General features: G+C 42.0%; 1 protein-coding gene across 4 annotated transcripts in view; it reads left to right on the plus strand.

The window, feature by feature from the left end:
* Positions 1-22,980, plus strand: part of CD86 (CD86 molecule) — a 64,180-nt gene that overhangs the window by 25,693 nt on the left and 15,507 nt on the right. For 3 of the 4 annotated variants that reach the window (XM_090277317.1, XM_090277299.1, XM_090277325.1), the window contains exons 1-3: positions 2,765-2,932; positions 15,583-15,629; positions 22,198-22,536. In XM_090277317.1, coding sequence (XP_090133443.1) covers positions 2,916-2,932; positions 15,583-15,629; positions 22,198-22,536 — 403 coding nt within the window. In that variant the 5' untranslated portion in view covers positions 2,765-2,915. Of the gene's footprint in view, positions 1-2,764; positions 2,933-15,582; positions 15,630-22,197; positions 22,537-22,980 lie in introns of those variants that run through there. The other variant, XM_090277307.1, reaches the window with a different exon arrangement.

Below are 22,980 nucleotides of genomic sequence, written 5' to 3' on the forward strand. Positions count from 1 at the left end.
CTCTAAAAATAAATCATTAAGATCTTTTAAAAATTTTTTAAAAATCATGGTTCAGCCAACCTCCCAATGCAACTTTTACAGGTTAATTTGATCTCTGGCTCATTAATGAAAGTGATATTATTGCCCTTACCCTCCTCTTCAAAGAGGTGTGTTGACAAATTCAGGGAGACAGATGGCAGTGGGGGAGCGCCAAGTTGATTAGGTCTAGAGACCACGTTATATGAGAAACAGTTAAGATACTGATTATATTCAATTGAGAGAAGAGACTATTCAGGAAATTTATAAAATCTGCTCTCAAGTATTTCAAGGGTTTTATATAAAGCTGGAAATTAATACATATTCTTGTAGTTCCAGAAAACAGGACAGGGACAACTTGATGGTACTTATGGAGCTGAGGAGTGAGGGGTGGGAGATTTGGGATAATCATAAAGAAGACCCTTATAACTACTGTCCTATCACCTAGTGAGTTTTTCTAACGTAAGTGAGAAAGCAAAGACTGGACAGCCATCTGTCAGAGATAACATCAAGGTGGTCCTTGCTTGACTGAGAGACTGGAATGACTTCTGAGATCCCTTAAATAACTTTAAATAACCTTACAACCCTAAGTCTTAGGGTAAGAGAAGCCCATGACATCACCATATCATCCTTTATTTCAGCTGGCTCACGACATTGAGGGAGGTTGCTCTAAGAAGAAACTGAAATGAGCAGATGAGGCAAGGGATATGGAAAAGAGAAAACAATAAAACAACCAAAAAAAAAAAAAAGAGGGAGAGAACCTACTATATACCAAAATGTGTGCTAGGCACCATATATATGTTATCCTATTTAATCCTCACAGCAAATTTATGAGATACTTAGTATTACTTCTGTGGGGAAACTAAGGCTCAGAAAAGTTAAGCAACTTCCCCAAGGACACACAGGCATTAACTAGTGAAACTAGGGTTTGAGCACAGGTCTCTGTGGTTGTAAAGCCCAGTGTGACATGTTATTTTTATGCAGGCTTTATTTATCGCAAATGTCACTGCTTCGAAATAGTTTTAGTATTAACAAAGATTCTGTGTAAAATAAATTTACTTAAAAGTTAAGAGAAAAACATTGTGTAACAAATAATATAGATTTTACATGGATATGGAGTGTTACTAGTAGCTAGAACGAGTGAAGTTTGAGAAGTACTATTCCAACTATTTTGATAGCAGGATTTTCTAATTTAGCCTATCTTATATTTTGACTGCTAAGAACAAGGAAGGGAAAGAAGCTTCAAAACTAAGTTGAATGTAAATTAATTCTCCTGTGCTCTGATGGGTAGGTAATTTCACGTGTTACAATAAGGAAACCAAATGGACCTTGCAAATTAAAAAAAAAAAAAAAAGTTATGATTGTAAAATCCAGAGGAAAACCCCAGGTGCGGCCAATTCGAATCAAGGATGAAGTTTCCAAGGTATGCACATAGCATGGCTGAGGGGAAGTGATGACCCTGTGAGTCAGCGCCCAGGACCCACACAGGAGGCCTCTGGGTTTGAGAGGCCCTGAGGGGAGGGTGAAGGGGTTTACACACCTGTTTTGGAAAAAATGATCATCACCTTTCCAGCGACAGAGGGAAGATCTTTGTGGAAAGTTCAAAGTGAAAAATGGAAAGTAGTAATGAAGACTAAATAGCTGCAAAGCATGCTCTGTACCAGGTGATTTACATGCAAGATTTCATTCGTTTTGCACAAAATGCAGCAAGGAAGTTATTACATTTCATAAATGAGAAGACTGAGACTTGGAGGTGCTCAGTAACTTGCCTAGGGTCCAGTAGTCAAGCCAGGATTTCTTTAACCTTGGTCCACCAGTTCAAAACAAGCACTGCCTCCCCTGAACCACACATCTTTGCTTGAGTGGGCTTCCTCAACCCAGACAACAGCAGCAGCTTTCACTTTGCCACTTAATTTCTCCAGCCATGCAGCACACAGCTAGCCTCCAGGAGAGCAGGGGAGGCATGCTTGAAGAGGGTTGCCTCTCTCATGAGTTCAAATGCTGCAGACTTGGAGGCACCTAAATGTCCCCCACATCGAGTAGAGGACTTTGTAGGGCCTGGTTCTGTCAGAAAAAGAAGCCCTAGGTGTGGGGGTGGTATTATACATGTAAAGCCTGTCCCTGCTGAAGCACTAGGCTTAGAAAAATCCACTGGGCATTCACGCATATTTTACACTTCTGCTTTGACTTGTTCCCAGTCTCAAGAGTACCACTCACTTCCAGGAATAGTGGACCAAGGTAATAGAAAAATTCTAGATTAGAACATCTAGGAACAGATTAGGATAATATGGAAATAGGGGCTGTGTATATTAATTGGCTTCTATCAGGATCTATAGAGAGGTAGGTACTCAATGAATGATTTGGTGGGTGGGGGTGAAGCATCTGGTTTCTCTGCTCTCTGGTTGGGGACTTTGTCTTGCAGTCCTGCAGAGCCAGACACAGTGCCTGGCACATGGCTGGCCATCAAAACCTTTGTTAAATTGAGCTGAATCTTTACTTGTGGGTCTAAAGGCTGCACTCCTAGATCTGTCATTTGTTAGGGAATATGTCCTTTTCATGCTTGTGGCTGGGGCTATCTTTGGGGGGTTTCCTCAGGGCTTTACACTCACTCGTTCTCTGAGAGTGCGTTCATAGTCATTATGATCAGTGGAAATGCCCAATGGCCAATCTTATCTGGAACAAGAGCCCGGCCCTTTCTGCAGTGTTATTTCTCTCTAGTCAGTTCCCCTTTCTGCATTTGCGTTCTGGCCTTAGCGCTAACATGTTTAACCTCTACAAGGAGTGCTAGGAAAAATGGATAGCTCCCAAAGGCTCCTCTTCGTTTATTCCTGATGCCTTGTTTGTGTGCTCCTCGGGAATGCCACTGGGCTTACATATCTGGTCTCTGAGAGCTGCCGTGGATGAGCAGTTGTGACAGGTATGTTCTTATGAAGCTCGTGTGCTTGGGGAGCGTGGTGTGGGTAAAGCTGCATCTGGGGCAGATGTTCAGAGGTGGGGCTGATGGCTGTCAAGGGAGTGAGTAAGAAGGGGTGTGGAATACCTGCTTAAAACCTTTGACCTTCAGGCTTGATTCTCAGACTTAGCTACATTTAAGTTGGGACATTACAAAACTGTGTCTTTCAGCCGGAGTCCTTTCTCTGCTTTGGTGAGCTTAGCAACAGGGCAGGCAGGAAATAGAAGGGGCCACTTAATTGACAGCCTCTCTTGGCCTTGGAGTGCTAGGGGCTCCAAGTAGCTCTGCTCTTGGGGAGGCTATCCAAGGATGCTGGCCCTGCCTGACCCTTTGTGCCAGTGGAAAGTCCAGAGGGCAGGCGCCAAAATCCACAGCCTCTGCAGTGGTCTCTGCTTTCTTTCTTTGGCCTTTCCCTTCTCTGTTTCCCTGGTCCAGAAACCTGTCACCATTTCTTCTTCCCATCCAAGTGCTGCACCCTAATATTGGCCCCTCTTGACACCCAATAGCTCATTTGGAAAGAAATAGTCTGGGCAAAAAAAGAGCCCAGGCAGCGGTTTACTGTGTTCTGTATACCATGAACATATTTGCATTTGCAAATAGGCTTAAAATAATGCCTCCACTAATAGTTATTGAAGGTTCTGGAGAGACAGGTGAAAATAATTTGGGGCTAAGGGAACTTCCCACTCCTCTCAAATTTTTATACCTAAGGAGATGACCTGTTTCTCTGACATGCAGCCTCAATCCTGGGACTAAGGTTCTGAACTAAAATGAGTCTATTTAATTATGTGCACAGGTTCACAGTTCTATATTTTGTCTTCTGTTTGCTGCTGCAGATACCATAAATGCTATTTCCAAGAGCTATCCTGTACATAATGAAAGCTTGTATGAATCTCTGTTCACTTGTATGCTCTAAATATATTTATTAAGTGCTTACTATGTCCTAGGTTCTGGGTTTTAACAGGGAGCACAAAAGACATGGTCTAATACTCTCAAAGCTTCTAGCCTGGAGAGGAAATAGTCACACTAAATATGACTGTATAGCAAGAGTGCTTTGAAGGGAAGGAAATAGTTCTTTGTAACTGTGCTTACTGTTTAATAACTATGTCATTGAGTTTGGTATTTTGGTTACTCTGGTGTGCCTGGATGTTGATGTCCCTTCCTGGAGGAGGTGAGGATTGGATTTTATGGAGATGAGGCAGGGTGGGGGCAGGTAAGGGAGGGGAGATTATGAAAGGTGAAAGGGTGAGCCAAGCCAGATTCTTTAGGAGAAAATCAAGGTTCAAATACCATGTTTCAAATACCTCCGGATAGAGGTGAGAGTGAGTTTAGGGGTCTCTGGGCAGGAGACTGAGGCTTTGCAGAGACAGAGCTAGAGCAAAATATGTCTGAAACAGGCAAGGAGGGTGGTGGGGATGTTAGTGGGTGGTTATCCATGGTCCAAGCAAGTGCTGACAAGTCGTCTTTCATGGCGAGGCAGGTAAGAGTATTTGGGAGGCAGGCAGGAAGGACAGGGCCATAGGCTGAGCACTCGACTTTTATTAGACTCTTATCCTCATCTCTGACCGACTATAGAGACTTGTTTCTAAATTGTGCACTGGCATGTACACAGGCTGAAGTCTGGGAAATAAATGCCATTTTGAATATGGGTTGAGGCAGCGCTTTTCATCGCCCCGTCAAGATGGCAAATGTCCTATTCCCTCTTCTCCTTTTCTGAGTATGGTTCCTTTCTGAGTTCCATTTCCTACTTAGATAAATTAACTTGAACTTAACTTTTAATGGATAAAAACAAAAAATAAAAATAAAAAACACATTTCTTCCAGCTTGCACTTGCATTTTAACAGGCGCTGACAAAAAAAATGCCTTAACTCAAGGAATGAGTAATTTGGGAATTCCAAGCACTAGGGTAGGGATGATACTCGAAATGGGGTGAGGGGGATGCTTCTCATATTGTGCCCCTGAAGTATTGACTTTCTCTCTTTGACCATGATTCTGGTTCTGAGAGAACAGGAAGGGGGCTCCCGGAGGCGGCCAGGATTGGCATGGCTGCCTTTTTGTGACTGGATGTGCAGAGACTCAGAGTACCTATAAATTTTGCGTGATGCTTACCCATAGGCACTTTCTGGTAAAATGGAAAAAGTGATTTCCAAAGCCATTGGCAATTTGAAAAAGGCATGCTCCTTGACACAGAAAAGTTTGATTCTAGATATAACTAGGAAAGCTGGGTATCTGTCTTGTATACAGATTTGCTGTTGGGAGACAGGAAAAGTTAAATGCTATTGCCATGCTATGCTCCTTCTGAATGAGTGAGGAGAATGGGCTCTTAATTTTAATACTTTAGTTACCTACAATATTGGGGAGTGAATAAAAGCATCTTCTGCTCCTTAAACATCTGCATGGACATTTCTTCCTTGTACCCACGCTCCCCTCATACCTATGTAGAGACACTATGTTCTCAAATGAGTGAGGGAAAAGACAGAAAAAGTCTTAAAAAATGGGGGCCTGAGAGGATTCGCTCCAAGTAAAGATTGTAAACCAAGTCAGATATATAATACAGTCTGAGCTAGAAGGAGACGTGGTTGGTGGGGAAGCTCAAGAAAAGCAGAGCTCAGGATGGGTAACATGTATCCATAGCCAATGAGCTCCTGTGTCTACCAGATACTAGAAAGTATTCATGTCTTCATCAAGGCATCACTGACATGTATATCTTTATTGTCATGCTGGTTCAGCCTCTTCATCTCAGATTCATGAGCCTTTAATACTGGCTTTCTTGATCACTCTAATATCAGCCCTCATCTCCTTTCTCAGGCTACTGATAGCCTTATTTTCTTTAAACTTTCATTATATGATTTTTATGCTCCCAAACTATTAATCCCAAACTCTTAATTCTCTATCTAATCAAATATAAACTCCTTATCTGATTTCTAGGCCCCATTAAGCTATCCTACCCTACTTACAGGAACTAATTTTCATTATTTGTTCAAAGTCAACCTCCCTTCCAGCCTAGTCAGCTTTTCTTATTATCCTACAAAAAGGCCATGATCATTCCCCCATTTCTATGTGTCCTTATAGACTATTATATTTTACTGTGGCTTAGAAATTTGCCAATGCTTATTATACTGATAAGAGGCATTAAACATTGGGTTATGCCTCTGTTCTTATACATGTGCATGCACACATGTGTGTACCAAGAATATGACTGAAAGCCCTGGCTGATGTGGCTCCGTGGATTGAGTGCCAGTCTGCAAACCAAAGTGTTGCTGGTTTGATTCCCAGTTGGGGCTTATGCCTGGGTTGAAGGCCAGGTCCCCAGTTGAGGGCGCATGAGAGGCAACCATACATTGATGTTTCTCTCCCTCTCTTTCTCCCTCCCTTCTCCCCTCTCTAAAAATAAATAAATAAAATCTTTAAAAAAAAATGACTGAAATATTTCTCCACTTGAACTAAATCCAACATTTAAAACTGGTTCATCAGAAGGCAATAGTTCTTGGAGACATATGAACTGGATGTCTAGGATACAGGATCGTACCTTTTTAAGAATCTGTTTGAAAGACTGTCATGAGAAGAAGTGTTGGAAGCTTGCAAAGCCTTTAAAGGACTGAGGCAGAACGTCACTACTTTGAGTTTTAGGCAATCAACAATTGCTAATGTGAAAGGAAAACAGCAATTCTCTGAGAAAGATTCTGTTAAGCAATGTAGTAGTGACCGCTCTCAGGAGTGAAAGTATCAGAATGAAGAGGCTTAGCTGGATCCAATACTGAGTAAAAGCCTCCTCTGCTCTTAACAGAAATCAACTCTCCTGCAAACACCCATGCCTAGCTCACCATGTTCCGTCATCAGGATACAGTTCTGAGACCAAATCTGACCTACTTTTACACCTTCATCCCACCCTCTGGGCTATAGGATTGCCTGCTATTCTCCATCTCTTCTGAAGCCCTGGACCATTCACTTGTGGTCAGCTCAGCAGATCCTCCACAGACAGGGGGATTCTCCAAATGCACCTTACCATATACTATGCTAAAAGTTAGAGAAATGGACTCAGATTAGGGGACAGGGAAAGATGGCGTGTCCGGGTCATTTACTTTAGTTTTCCTCATTTCTTGCAATGTATTGGGAACCTTATAGGAAACTTAAAAGTTATAGAGTCCAACCACCCACTCATGTCAAGAATTCCTCCTAAAATGCTTGAGCAATTCTGGTGATGAGGAGCTCATCAGCTCACAAGAATATCCAGCCTTTGGATGTAGCACTTTATTTAAAGTTCTTCATTATCTGAAACTGAAATCTGGATCCCTGTAACTTCCAATTATTGGAACTACTTGCCCTCCAGCAACAGTGTGTGTTTTATCCCACAGGAGGGCCTTTAAATATTTGCAGGTAGCTGTCATGTACTTGCAGGCTTCTCTTCTTCAAGTTTATTGTCCCCAGTTCTTTTAACTGTTCCTCATTTGACACACTTTCATTATTCTCTAGTGAATTGTGCTGTTCCTTCTCTTGGTAAGCTCTGATTTTTTTATTGTCATTCAAGTATAACCAAATTCACTGAACATGGTACCACAAGTAATGTGGTCTGATAAGCACAGAGTATAGTGACCATATTCTGCACTAAGATTAGAATTAATTTTTGGTTAGACATGCCACACTAGCATGTGATTTTTACATTTATTATGGATAAGCTATTTCTCTACTGACTATTTATTTCACTTCACAGTCGTTATTTTAAAACTTAAGAAAGATCTTTATGCCTCATGAGATTCATCATGTTTGTATCACACTCTCTTTTGGGGATTTATGAATATTAATTCAGCTGACAAATAGACCAGTAACTATCTTGCTCATTTTTGTGTCATCTGCAAGTTTGAAAGCAGAAGCATGCTTTCTGTGCTTTCATTCATAGTTTTACTAAATATGTGAATATGAAAGAGTAAAAAATAGGGTCTTTACCATCCACTCTGATATCAGCCTATTAAACAAGAATGATTCCTGGCACTTGGTTGTTGAATAAATGAATCAATCAATGAACCAATCAATATCTTGTCCTCATCCCCCCATGTTTAATCAATCACCAGATCCTGTTGATTATAATCCTAAATATTGCTTGAACCTATCCACTTCATTCCACTTCTGCCCCTTCCACCCTAGGCCAAACAGCCACCTTTTTTCACTTAAATGACTGCCAACTGATTGGTCTTCTGGCATCTGTTCTGGCTTCCTTACTGCCCATTTGCTATGCACAGCAGCCAGGTTCATCTTTCCAAGATGCAGACCTGGTTATGTCACTTCTCTGCTTTAATTTCCTCAGTTTTACATTGCTCTCTGAATAAAGACCAAAATCCTTAACTGATCCATAAGGTAAGCATGGTCTGGCCCCGGTTGACCTCTCCAGCCTTGTCTCCCATTTCTCTGTTCACTTCAGCACATCAACCTTCTGCCTCTGTGCCTTTGCATATGCTGTTTCCTTTGCCCTAGACTCTTTCAAAGCCACTGCCCAACCTTTCACCTACTTAGCACATATTCAGTCTGTTCTGTTTCCCTATTGGTGCATTACAAACTGTCCCCAGTTTTAGCAGCTTAACATGAGTATTTTACTCTCTCTTTCAATGTTGTGGCTCAGAAATTTGGTCAGGCTTCTAAGTGATTTTTCTGCTTCTGATGGCATCAGTTGAGGTCACTTGGTGGTATTAAGCTAATGAATGCACTTCTCTAGAGCTTCACTGTCCAGTTAGATAGTCACTAGCCACCTGTGGCTACTGATGACCTGAAATGTAGCTTGTCTTAATTGAGATGTGCTCTTAAGTGTGAAATACCCACAAGATTTTGAAAACTTGGTATAGAAAAAGAATGTAAAATTTCCATTAATAATTGTATATTGATTTCATGTTGAGATTATATATTTTACATATATTGGACTGAATAAAATATACTATTAAAATTAATTTCACCTATTCCTTTTTTATTTTTTTAATGTGGCTACTAGAAACTTCCAAGTTATGTGGCTTGCCTTATATTTCTATTGGACAGTGCTGATGTAGAACAAGGGAATTTTCTTCTATAAAAGGCCAGATAGAAAGTATTTTCAGCTTTGTGGCCATGTAGTCTCTATCACAGTTACTCAACCCTACTATTGAAATGCAAAAGCAGCCAGAGACAATAATTAAACAAATGGGTATGCCTGAGTTCCAACAATACTTTATTTATAAATATAGCTGGTGACTAGATATGGTCTATAGGCTGCAGTTTGCAGTCTGATGTAGAGAATTCAAGCCACATGCCTGGTGGCTGGGCAGAGATGGCTGGGAATTGGATGCAATTGGGACTATTGACCCAAACACCTACATATAGCCTCTCTGGAACAGTGGTCTCAGGGTAGTGGGACATCTTACATGATGGCTCAGAGCTCCAGAAAGTGTATTCCAAGAAAGACAAATGCTGCAAAGCTTCTTTTCATCAGAAGTCCCAAATGTCTCTTCTACACATTCTATTGATCAGACTAGTCTCTGAACACAGCCCAGATTCATGGAGAGATTAGACTCCACATCTTCATGGAAGGAGACACAAAAAAGGTGTCCACTTTTAATCTACCACATTGTTCTTCAAGTCTCAGTTTAGAGTACTCATATTGTAGGTTCCTAAAATAGCATGATCATCTTCTTTGTAGTACTTGTCATCATTATAATTTTATAATTACTTGTATGATTATTTGATCATTATCTTGCTCTTCTATTTCACTGTAAGCAACCCTGTGAGGGGAGCTGTTTCTGATTTTGCTCCTCATTACATTCCCAGCACCAAGTTCAATGCCTGGCTCAATAAATATTTGTGGAACAAGTACACAATTTTAGGGCACAGCTTTTCAGCCAAGTAACCATACTAATATCAAACCCACATTTCCCCATACTGCTCTCAAGCATATCATAAGACACCGTGTCAGAGACTTGTGAAAATTCAGATACATTCAGTTCCCAGAACTTTTCCTCGCTTGTAGTTAAGAAACTTTATTTTAAAAGGAAGTAAGCCTACCTTATTCCTCCCAGTACTGCAAAGGTAATACTAGCTGCTGTAAAGGTAGAGAGAGCATCAGGTTCCCATGCTCTGAGAAATAATCCATGCAGCGTGTCCCACCAGAGGCAAGCCAAGGCCCTGGGCAGCTGTGGGCAGCTCGTGCTCCTCCTGTGTATCACTTCCTTCTCACCTCGCTGACAGTCACGAGGCTTTCTTGTCCAGTCACAGCATGCACTGGTGAAGGCAAAGGGTCAGGCCCCCAGCACGGGGCTGAGGCTGACCTAGTCCTCCCCCCACAAAGGTTGTGGTGTCCTGCTTTGCTCAGAACAAGGACTCATATTTGCTGGGAGGAGATAAGCGTCATCTCCTCCCACACTGGCCCTGGAGCTTGAATTATGGTTATTCATTGACCCTGTCTTTCTTTTTAGAACTGGGTGAGGAACCAAGGCCTACACATCTTTATATTCCCCTAAAACCTCTGAAACAAGCCTGACCCTGAATAAATTCCATTTTTGTGTGAGAGCTGGTCTCAGTGAACAACCTTGCTAAGACAGCAGCAAACTTATCAGCATTTTTTTCCTAGTACCTTCATCACCACTAATATTCTAGACAGAGTTGTGAAATAGGAAACATTTTTTTTGTTTGTTATGCCCAACTTAGGCCTTGGAATCCTTCTCACTTCCCATATCATCATTTCTGTGCTTCCCTGTCCCATCCCTATCACCGGCCACCACCAGTGCACATCCCTTCATACTGCCTGTTGCCTGAATTAGGTCTTACAAGTGCTTCAGACCTGAGACATAAAAGATCCCTTCTGTATTTCCTCCTTTTTCTGCCCAAATACTCAACATTTGCCCAGAGCTCTTCTAAATGAGGCTTAGCTGGAACGTGGTAACGTGTGCCTGGAGCTAAACCCACAATAGGAAACCTGTCCAGGGCTGGAGGGAAGTGGAGGATTCTCTGCCTGGGACATAGCAGGTGTTGAAGCAATATTTGTGGAATGAATAGGCGCTCAGGACAGACATTCCCCTGATACAAAGGGACACTTTGGTCCCCTTCTACCCCATCCCAGCATGTTTCCCTGAGTAACGTTCTGATCCCAGAAGCCACTGTCCCACCTGGCCCTGGGGATGTGCTTGCTTCTCCTGTGCTGCTCTGACAGTGGGCGGAATCAGAGTCCTTTCCACTTGCTCCCACAGCAGCTGAAACTGGCTGAAACTTTTAAGGGGACTACACCATTGTTTAAAAAGAATGTAGTGAGGCTGCATGGGTTTCAAACTTCCACTCTGTCATTTACTGAGCAGGTGGCTAAGGCAAGGCAAGTTTCTTAACCTGTCTGACGCTCCATTTCTTCATCTGTAACATGGGGGCAAATAGGCCCACCTTATTGTGAGGACTAATAGCACAGACACTCACTCATGTTCTGTGATGGGCCGGGCATGTAAAGTATGGGAAGGTGTTGTACCGCGGGTGCTCTTTCTTTGGTTTCTGAAGTGAACCTTCAACTACATGGAGGCTACTCATTTCAGGTTTTTGACCAACTCATGTACCTACAGACCTTGTTCTGCTCATAACTTACAGAAATCTCTCAGAGACTCTTCCCTGTAAATTCTTGGGTTCTTTCCTCTCCTAGTCCCCCTTCTTTCTCTCTCCCTCCAAAAGCAAGAGGTTTTACTTTGCAAGCACTCTGGAGAAAGCAGTGACTTGAGGTTGTGGTTGAGACCTTATTCCTGAGGGAAGAGGGGAAGAGTGGCATTTCTGTTCTTATTCAGAGCCAACAACATTGAAGAAACTCAACCCAACTCTCTCCCACCCAACCTCCACCACACACACACACATTCACACACACGCGCGCACACGCGCGCACGCACACACACAACAATGGCTAGAGTTGAAATTCTTCATATGGACATTTATACTTTATAAAAGAGAATGATGTCAGTCTCAAGTATTTTATCATCATATTTTACTAGGGTCTCTGACAAACTGTGTGTCCATAGTGCTCTCTCTAAACCAAACCAATATTAGTGAAGTTTACTAGGACTGTCACAGCTGGGCCAGAAGTTTCAAGAGGGATGTGATCACTGTACCCAAATCCTGAGAACAACACAACTGTCAGTGAGAGGAAGTTAACAGGAGGCAGCTTCTCACTCAGGGAAAGAGAGTTTCCAAACAGAGAAGTCAAAAATGGCACTGACTTCCTTGTCTGACCCAGTGCTTCTTCTCACTGTGTGACTTACAGAGATGGACCGTTATCCAGGATTTCCCAGGGCCAATAATTTCTGGTAATTATTTGAATTCAAGGTGATTTGTTAAATTTATAACAGAATCTTTAATTAGGTCAAGCATACTGATTTATTGGTTTGAAAACAATGGAGGATTCCTATATCAGGTGGGAGTTCAGATTCAAAGGGCTCCCAATCCTCAGATTGTATGATAGATATGATGCTGGGAGTGATTTAATGTCAGGAAGTGCACAAGAATCAAATAGAAAACTGTTCCCAGGGTCCACCATGAGAAGTGTCAGCTTTGGCCCAACAGATAACGGCAAGCTCTGAAACCTATTGAAATCATGAGAACTGGTGGAAGAGAGCAATCATGAGGGGTGTGAGGTTTGTATGTTGAACACCTACTGTATGCTTCAGCAACTGAATATATTTGCTACTCATTGTCACAATGCACTAATTCTAATTACTCATGAATTAACACTAATTTTTAAATATGAAACAGCTCCTACAAATCAATAAGGAAAATAAGAAAAGGGTCAGAGGCAAAAGAAATGTATAGACAGTCTTGGAATAAGAAATATAACTTCTTGTACATTTGAAAAGATTGTGATACTTATAATAAAAAAATATTCGCTTAAAAATCACAATGAGAACCACCTCACACCCATTGGGATCACACACACACACACACACACACACACAAGATAAGTGTTGGCAAGGATAAGGTGAAATTGGAGCTCTTGTGCACTGCTAATGGGAATAGTGCAGCTGTTATGGTGAACAGGATGGCAAGTCCTCAAAAAAATATTACAGTAGAATTACCATGTGATCCAGTAATTCCACTACAGAGTATATGCCCAAAAGAAATTAGATATTTGTACACTTGTGTTGATGACAGCATTATTCACAATAGCCAAAAGGTGGTGGCAACTCAAATGACCATCAATCGAAAAATGGATAAACAAAATGTGATATATATGAATATTATTCAGCCTTTAAAAGGAAGGAAATTCTGACACATGCTATAACATGGATAAACCATGGATACGTTATGCTAAGTGAAATAAGCCAGTCACAAAAAGACAACTACTATATGATTCCACTTTATGTGAAGTACATAGAGTAGTCAAACTTATGGAGACAGAAGGTAGAATAGTGGTTTCCAGGGGCTAGGGGAGAGGGAAGGGGAGTTCCTGTTTAATAAGTATAGAGTTTAAGCTTCGCAGGATAAAAAGAATTCTGGAGATGGATGGTGGAGACAACAGTTGCACAATAATGTGAACATATTTAATACCACTGTACATTTTAACTCTCTCTATTGGTAAAGACCACAAATTAGAAAGCATACTATATTGGCAAAAGTAATGTGAAAATAAGCACCCTCATTTTTTTTGCTTAGGGCGTAAGCATATAATCTTGGGGGAGAACAATTTTTCAATATCTGTGAAGATTAAAGTTGCAATTACCTTCTGACTCTTTGGTCAAGCCATTGTACTTCAAGGAACATAGCTTACTCCCACATATGTGATTTGACATATGATCAAGGTTTTCATTGCAGCAAAAGATTAGAAACAACCTAAATATCCATTGATAGGGCCTGGCAAAATAAATTATTACCATCCAATAGAATACGACCAAATAATATGCAACTGTTAGAATTAGGATACTCAGTATGTGGTGATACAGAACAATCTCCAAGGTAGTGGTAAGTGTGCAAAAGTGTGTATACTGTGCTACAAGGTGTTTAAAAATAAAATGAAAAAATACGGGTCTATGTTTTTATTTTGCCTAAAATAATTGCACATAGAGGCAAGAAGTTGTGAACAGGTAACAGTGGTCACTCCAATTATGTCTATGGGGGAAACTAGATAACTAGGGAACAGGGTTGGGAGAGAGACTTGCGTACTCTTTCAGGGAGTTTGACTATAAGAGAAAGAGAAACTAAAAGCAGCAGCAGAGGGAACTACTGTGAGGAAGGGAGAGGGTGGTAAGCAATTTAGTACCATATGCAGGTATGCCGTATTCAAACTTTTTTAATTAAAAAAGAGGAGGTGATAATCCAGAAGGGAAAAAATGTAACAGACACTTTTAGCCCGAAGCTGAGTGCTGTGGGAACAGAGGAAGGGTGTCTAGCAAAGCCCAAAGGGATCAGGGATGGCTTCTAGACAATCCACCCCAATGAAGAAATTTTTGCTATTGGATCAGGAACAGTTGTGTATCTTTTCCTAAGCTTTGGTTTGCTTTTATTTTCTAGGCAGATCTATCTATAAATGAATTCACCAATTAGGTTTCCCTCTCACTTTGGCTGTTAAAAACTATAAGCCAAACCTGTGGCCTGTACCATGCAGGGTGGGCAGATTTCTATGGTAAGCATTTAGCATTGGACTTGTACTGGCTACATTTTATAGCCCTGCATTTGGTTTGCTTTGCACCTGGTTCTAATGTTGTTTATCTTTCCTTATTCTATGCTTCCCTGTAAGCCACCCTGTAGCCTTTTTGGTCTAAGTTGGGATGAGTGGGTAAGTGCAGAAAGGGGGAGGGAGAGAGAGGAAGAAAGAGAACATAGAGGTTACAGAGCAAGTCCTGTCATCTTCCCTGGCTCTGCCATGTAGATTAAGTGAATAGTGCCATTGTCCTGAAGTGGGGTCCTCAGACCAAGCAGCATTGGTGTCACCTGTGAGTTTGTTAGACATGGGTTTCACCTAACCTACTAAATCAGAGTCTCTGTGGGTGAGGCCCAGAAAACTGCTTTAACATACTCTCCCAGATGATTTTTATGCACAGTAAAGTTTGAGAACCACGGGGAAACCAAAGGAACGTTGATTTCTAAACATACACTTTCTGTTTGTCCCATCATACCCATTGTGTTTGCTGAGACAGGTAATGCTAGCTACTGCAATAAACAATGTAAAAAACTTCATTAGCTTAACACAATAAAAGTTTATTTTTTGGTTATGTCACAATCCAGTATGAATCACCATGGGGTAGAAAGAGCTCTCTTGTTAATTTGTCTAGCAAACCAGCTTTCTTTCACAAGGAGGCTTTGCCATCCTTACACCCTTGGACTCTTCTGGATCCTCTGCATTCTAGAACGCAGGGGAGGAAGGAAAGAGAAAGGAGTTCTAGTGGCAGGCCCAAAAGTAACCCAGCTTTTCTGCCTACAATTTCATTGACAAAAACCCAATGACATGACCCTCCTAACTAAAGGGGAGTCTGGGAAATAGGGCTTATTTGTGGAACTAGGAGGAAGAGGAGATGGCTTTGGTGAACACATAGCGTGGTCTCTGCTGCACCCTGGGACCTAAGTGAATCTCCAACTTCACTTGTCATGTTTCGTTTTCAGTTTAATTTTCTAATCATGTTTTCCCTTCTCTTTTTTAATTCTAGCACTATGGGACTGCGTACCACTATCTTTCTGACGTTCCTGCTCTTTGGTAAGAACCTTTGGCTTTGTAAAGTCCTAGAATCCTTCCACTGTCTCCTGATGAGTCTGACCACTGCAAGCCCAGGCCTGAAACTTCGTGGGTTTTACTGACTTTCTATCCAGTGTTGCACACTACCACATTTTTAAAAAAATACCTTTGCACAGAAGAAGAAAATATCATGATTGAGAACAGGTATCTCAGCTGATGACAGGCCTGGCCTGGGATGGAGCCCTATCCCCTCTGTGCATCCTTTCTCCTCTGACATCTCACAAAGTAGGGTAGACTGGCCTGCCCAGGGGCACCCAGCAAGCAAGTAGAAGGTCCCTGCTCTGATACTCCTGAGGTTTAACTCTTTCGTTCCATATATATCCCTTTCTGGTCTTCTCTGTTCCCTTTTCTGTCATTCTCAGGCTTTCAGGAAGCAGCTGATGGGTTTCTAAATGTCTCCTTTCATTAGGGAGCATTGGTTTCTGGTTTCCACATTCCCTATGTTCCCTCTCTCCCTCCTCTACCTCCCCCACCAGCCCATACCCATAGATGAAGTTGCCATTGCTTACTGGGAGGATCAAAAAATCCCAGCCCTGCTGCTATCTACTTCACTGACCTTTGGCTGATCCTATTGGCCAACTTACCATGAAGTTAAAGAAGCTGAACTGCAGGGTTTCTCACTCACACGGGCCTCTCCAAGACTCCAGGGGGGCCCTAGCAGTATGGTCATGTCTTATGCTTTGGTAAAAGTTTCAAAAGTAAGATATTTTAACCGCAGCAAGTTGAGACAACTGCCTCCTTTTATTATGACTTTTTTCTCCTTCATGTTCTCCTTTGGTTGGGTGGAATAATAATGACCATGGGCATTTTGTACTTGAATTCTGCATTTCTTTTATTAAAGAGCACCCCCCCCCCAAAAAAAAAGAAATTTAAAAAGTGTCAGGCTTCATAGAACTCGGATCTTCCCTGTTTGCAGCTCCTCTCTGAGTCTCATTTTCTTCATCTGTTAATGTATTGGTGGAGGTTCCTGCCACACATCCTGGGTGCCTTTAGTTTCTCCTGTCCTGCTCCTTCCTGCTGCTCATTTACCCCACCCTCAGCAATGAGAGGGAAGCCATCTGACACATCCCAGGGTGGGGGAAACAGACAGGCAGGGAGAGCAGAGCCTGCAGTTTGGCCACAGCAGCACCGGGCTGCTCCCAACTGTGAGTGCAGCTCTGCTGTAGGAGTTCTAGGTCTCCTCAGCCACTCCTGTGCAGACCCTCTTTGGGTGTTTTCTATAGATGGTTCAGATGGTTACTGACAGCAGCAAGTCAGGTGGGGGTCATTCGCTGAGATAGAGGACAGGAAAGTTTAAAGAAGAGGAACAGAGAGTATCTATTGCTGTCTAAACAGCAGTATCCAGCGGGCAGTTGGATATGGATATCTGGAATGATAGTGAAAGTTATTGGCTGGAGATAAGCATCTGTGAATTATTAATTTATATATTTGGCAGTTGAATCCATGCTTACCTGTACTTATGATTTTTCCTCCTTTTACTAAAGGAGAAAGTCCAGAGAGAGTGTGGAGAGTAAGATCAAGAGTAGGCAGTCAAGATAATCAGTGTTTAAGGGGGGATCAGAGAAAACCGACCAGGAGTCCAGAGGCTGGGAAAGAATAGTTTCAAGGAAAGACTGCCAGCAGTGTGACATTCAACAGAGTGGTCAAATAAGATGAGGTCTGAAAAGAGCTCTGAATTTGGCTATCACGGGAAGTCACTGACAATCCTTGCCAGGGAAGTTTCAGCAGAGAGATGGGGGAGAGAGGCTGGGAATGAAGGCAGCAGTTGCTGCCTTACTCTTTTAGGGAGTTTGGCTATACGAAGAAAGAGAAACAAAGGAATAGCAGAGGGAACTGCTGTGAGGAAGGGAGAGGGAGGTAAGCAGGGTGAGCAGCTCAGAAGCCAAGTTGAGTGGCAGAGGAGACCACAGATTTGTAATGTCACCAGCTTGAATAATTTCCTTCAGATATGTAGATCAAAAGTAGCGTGTTCTTAGAATGAATTCTGCACAAAGAGACAAATTTATTGAAGTTGTTGGCAAGAGAATGATTGAAAAGATATACTATCACTGTGCTGTTCGATATGATACGACTAGCCACATGTGGCTTTTTAAATTAATTAAAATTAAATAATATTAAATATTCAGTTTTCAGTCACTAGCTACACACCAAGTGCTCAATGGCTCAATGGTAGTCTGTTGGCCAGCACAGATATAGACCATTTCCACTGTTGCAGGGCTCTTTTGGAAAGTGCTGAAATATAGGGTCTAGACTGGATAGAGTTGAGGTCTTGATGAAGTAAAAAAAAAAGACATATGTGAAGTAATTAAGCAAGTCATGGAGGAAAATATGTTGTGGACAGAGATAGGCACACTGAGTTTTAAGATTCTTGGAGCAGAGCTATTCTTGGAGGTAAGTTTCAGGGTTACGTCATGGGGGAGGGGCTGCTAACATAGTCTGGGGATGATCTTTGAAGAGGAAGAGATCAAAGAACTTTCAGGCAAGTCTGTCGGTGAACTCATCCTTGAAGTCACTCAAATTCATACTAATAATTGATTGAAAAAACTTTGCATCTAATGGCAAAATGGTCAGTGAGCAAGGAAGTAATGTCATTGCTGTTGGTGGCTGACCTCAGTCAGGAACAGAAACCCTTCAAAGGGGAAGGCTGTTGTTCAAGGTGTCTGTGAAAACAAAACAAGCAGGGGCTGGGGCAAGTGGCATCCTTTAGGTAGGGCTAGATTTTCATGAAAGCAGGACCTTGGGGTAAACATTTGATGAAGAGGTTAAAGATGTAGTTTATTACAATAAAATGAAGCTTCCAGAGGGTACAGGATTTGGCAAAAGTATGTTTACAGTTGTGAGTCTGCAAAAGACAGAGTTTATTTTTGTATTACTATTTATTAATTATTGCATTTTCTACATAAACAATTGTAAACATACTTTGCCACACCCTGTATAGCATTAAAGGAACTTCAGTTAAAAAAAAATGGAAAATGCTTGAGTACAGATAAGTATAACAGCATGAGTGAGAGATGATCCTTGGCTATATAAGACATGCATATTTGGGGTAGTAGCCAGAGAAGAATGAAGTCCAAGGTTGGGTCAGAGACCTCACAAGGTTAGAAGACTATAGTTTTTGTGTGATAGTCAAACAGTATATTACTCAGGAAGTTCTCAAATATCCTTTGAAACTCCTTTAGCCATTTAGGGAAGTATCTGGATGGATTCTTGAGTGCCTAGCTCCTGAAATCATCATAGCAACCAGATATAACCAGACTCAGACCATATCTACTACCCAAGTGCTAGGGAAGGAGAGAATCTCAATGCTTACCTACCAATGGAATTTCAGTGACCTTAGTAGCTAGATGGCCTAGAGTCTGGGGTCATAACAGGGGAGGCCTGAAGCCACTTAGAGAAAATAGACCTTGACTTCATCTTTCCCACACTGTCAGGGGATTAGCACGCATAGCTCAGATGATGTCACAGAACCCAGTGGTTGGTGAGGAACTATGGAGTACAAATTGTGAAATACTTTCAGTTCCACCCAGAATGGGCTTCAGAGTGATTTCCACCCCAGAGTAGAAGAGAGGGTTTGGATGGAAACCAGTTGTTCCTGTCTTTATCTCCTCTGTTTCACTCTGGAGACAGAGGTCAGGATCCTCTATTGCAGCTTCTCAAACCAGAGCTCTTATTAAAGTGCAGATTCTGACTTGGTAGGTGTGGGTGGGGCCAGGGCTTCTGTGTTTCTGAGCAGGCTTTCATGATGCCAATGCCTGTAGAACACAGACCACACGTTTGGTTGGTAGGTGAGGAGGGGAGCAGTTAGATGGGTGGAAGAAAAAGCCCTTTTAATCTTTGGGTCAGAGAAGTTGGACCAATCTGAGTGAAGAGAGTGAGTGGGAAGAAGAGAAGGTATGGTGAGGCTCAGCAGAGAAGCAGCCATAAATCAAGAAGGCAGAAGCCTAAGTCTAAGGCATTTCCAGGCCCAGAAGACACGGTTGACTGCTGAGTAATAATATAACATTGATTGCTAATTGGCAGAATTTCCAGCTGTGTCTGATTTCTCCATTAGGTCATTTGCCCTATATCATAAGGCAAGTTACTGATACAGCCAGAATCAGTTTCCCCAGAAATAGCCGCTAGAAGCTTTTACAGTAGGTGGCACTCTTACCTTATTGTTTGGAGTTCAGCAAAGGAGGAGTAGGAGTCTCAGGAAATCTTCCTTAGGTCCCCCTTTCACTGCTTCAGGTACCCAGGTAGATTGTTCTGCTTCCCTCCAGTGTGGGACTGTATCCTGTGTGGATGCTGCATCTTTGTACTTTCAGGTGATTCACAAGGTTCTAGTGAGCAGAATGTAATAGGCAGTGATCTCGCTGATGCCTGGAGTCCTGTTCCCCTCAAATTCAAGACCACCTCCAACCCCCCTGATTATTTGTTCTCACTGGGCCATTCTGCACACAGTTCAATTTTTCCAAGTGCATGTCATTTGTCCTTCTACTTTCTCTTAGAAGAACAACCCATTGATCAGACCAATTTAATTTCTCCTATCACCCCTCAATGAACACCTCAAAGGAAACTCCTCTCATCTCTTTCTCACCAACCTAACTCCCTTTCCTCCTTAATGAAGTTCTGAGCAATGAAGCTTTATTTAGAACCCACCCTAACCATCTCGCCAAGGTGGCATCTAACTTCATATTAACTAAGAAATAGCATTTCCCCCAAACCCCGCACTTCTCACCCACCACTAATATCTTGGCCAAGTCTCAAGTAACTCTGTGACCCAGAATAAGTCCTATGAAAACCCTATAATTGATGACATTTTAAAATTTATTTTTTAATTACCATTTACATTCAATATTATTTTATATTAGCTTCAAGTCTATAACACTGTGGTTAGAAAGTCATATACTTTACAAAGTGTTCCCCCTGATATTTCCAGTACCCAGCTGGCACCATGCATAGTTATTACAGTATATGAGGGGAACCCGAAAAAAATGGAATTATCTTCTGGAGGGCAGGGCCTTTGTAGTACAAGCCTCCCCTTCTGGGTGAGTGTTCTAGGAACCCATCTGTGTCAGCGTACTGGCTGGCATTGTTGTGAGAGGCTGTGTTCACCTTCAGTGAATTTTTTTGGAGACTCTTTCAACGTGTTTGCCCACTTCATGGTGGGTGATTTACAAGTGCACTTGCCCACACTGCACTGAGTGCTCAGTAGTTTTTGACCAAAAACAGCATGACCCCTGTGCCTCGCCCTCCCTATTCACCTCATCTTGCCACAAGCAACTTTTTTTTTTTTTTTTTTTGGTTCCCCGGGATGAATAAAGTCCTCAAAGGGAAACATTTTGCTGATGTGGAAGAGGTGAAACAAAAAACAGCAGAGGCACTAAAAGGCATCAAAATCGACTAGTTCAAAAACTGTTCTGAGCAGTGGGAAAAAGTCTCTATAGGTGTATTGCATCAGATGGAGAGTACTTTGAAGGTGACTGAAGTTTAAATGTAAGAATAAATTCACAATTTTTTTAATAAATAAATTCCAGGGTTTTTTGGGTCCCCCCTCGTGTAATTAATCCTATTTAAAGAGTCAGGTAGCCAAAATCCCTTCCCCAAACTCCAATATGACTTTGAGGGTGAGAGCCTTTCTTTGAACTCTCTCAGCCTGTCCTTCCAAGGGTTGTGAAAATTTTCAGGGCAATGCATACAGGGAAGAGCGAATTCATGGTAATTGGGGTTTCCCCAATACTCCAAGAGCACATCCTCACTTTCCAATCTCTGATTCATTTCCAGAATTTCATTCATGTACCTTAAATGATCTTTGACCACCACAATCCCCAAACAACCATGATACTAGCCCAGTTCTCCTTCTGGTCCCCGAAAGAGCTTAGAGAGATCAGTGAGCCTTGGAACTGTGCTGTATCCTTGAGCGAGTAAGCTATGAAAACTGCAATCACAAGGGAAGCTCTATACAGGGAGTTATTTGAATCCCAAAGCTGCTACTCAATGTGATCTCCTAATACAGAGGCAGAATGAAAGGAGGAGATATCTAATTGTTACCATTATCAGAAATCTTACAGCAGGCTAAGGAATAAGGGGATGTGGTGGGAAAGGGAGAGCTTTTGGTGCTGGTCTAGAAGTAATGGAGCCTGTAACAGCTACAGAGAATCAATGTTCAGGTTATAGGAAGGTAACAGTTGGGCAAATGAGTTGTCCGACTACTGGTTTTCCCTGTTCTGGGGTTTAAATTCACAACCCATAGTGCCGGAAAGATCTTAGAACATTTGGTTCACCCCTTCATTAACAGATAAGGAAACTGAGCCTCATAGCAGTTGTAGTTTACACAAGGCCACGCCAATTTAGTTAGCAGTAGAATGAGAACAGAAGTCCCATAATCCAGATGCCAATGTGTATGCACAGTTCCAGAGTTCAGTATCTAGTTACCCAGTCACATTACTGAGAGGAGAGCTTCTGAGTATTGTATAAAGAGAAACGGAGTTGTTGTTGTTGTTCTCCCCTCTTTTTTCTTCTTCCCAAATCTCCACCTTTCCTTCTTTAGGTACTGTTTCCACGAAGAGTCAGGCGTATTTCAACGAGACTGGATATCTTCCATGCCACTTTACAAACTCTCAAAACATAAGCCTGAATAAGCTGGTAGTATTTTGGCAGAACCAGGATAAGCTGGTTCTATATGAGCTATATGAAGGCAAAGAGAATCCTAACAATGTTCATCCCAGTTACAAGGGCCGCACAAGCTTGAACCAGGATAATTGGACACTGAGACTCCACAATGTTCAGATCAAGGATCAGGGCTTGTATCATTGCTTCGTCCATCATCGCAAAGGACCCCAAGGAATGGTTCCCATCCACCAGACGCAGACTTCCCTATCAGTGCTTGGTATGTTCTCATCCCTGACCTTCTAGATGAAACTGTAGTGAGCAGAGAAACGTTGGTGGGGGACAAGGGTGCCTGTAGAGAGAAAGCAGAGGACAGCCATTTCTGGGAAATCTATTGCAAGGTAACTTAGGGTTTGGGAGTAGGAAACTGAAAGTCCTTTGTACTTTTTTATAGTTTGCTTCTGAAGGATCAGTAAAAATTTGCCTTGGGAAAAAAAATAGAGCTAACTGAACAAAGGTAATGGGGCTAAGCAAAAGCCATGGGTGATTTGGCCATTACTAAATTTATATAACCATGTAGTCCTCAAATCTCTTTTACACCCATTTTCTCCTTTGATCCAAGATTTCTCACCCTCTGCATCTTTGCCTGGAGCTATCACCTAGTGAGGGTGACAGCTACCTAATTTCAGTTTTCCCTTCAACCTTCCAGAGGTTGCTTATGAAT

This window comes from Furipterus horrens, unplaced genomic scaffold (genome assembly GCF_987537825.1).
Source record: "Furipterus horrens unplaced genomic scaffold, mFurHor1.1.pri manual_scaffold_1, whole genome shotgun sequence".
NCBI classification, from domain to species: domain Eukaryota; kingdom Metazoa; phylum Chordata; class Mammalia; order Chiroptera; family Furipteridae; genus Furipterus; species Furipterus horrens.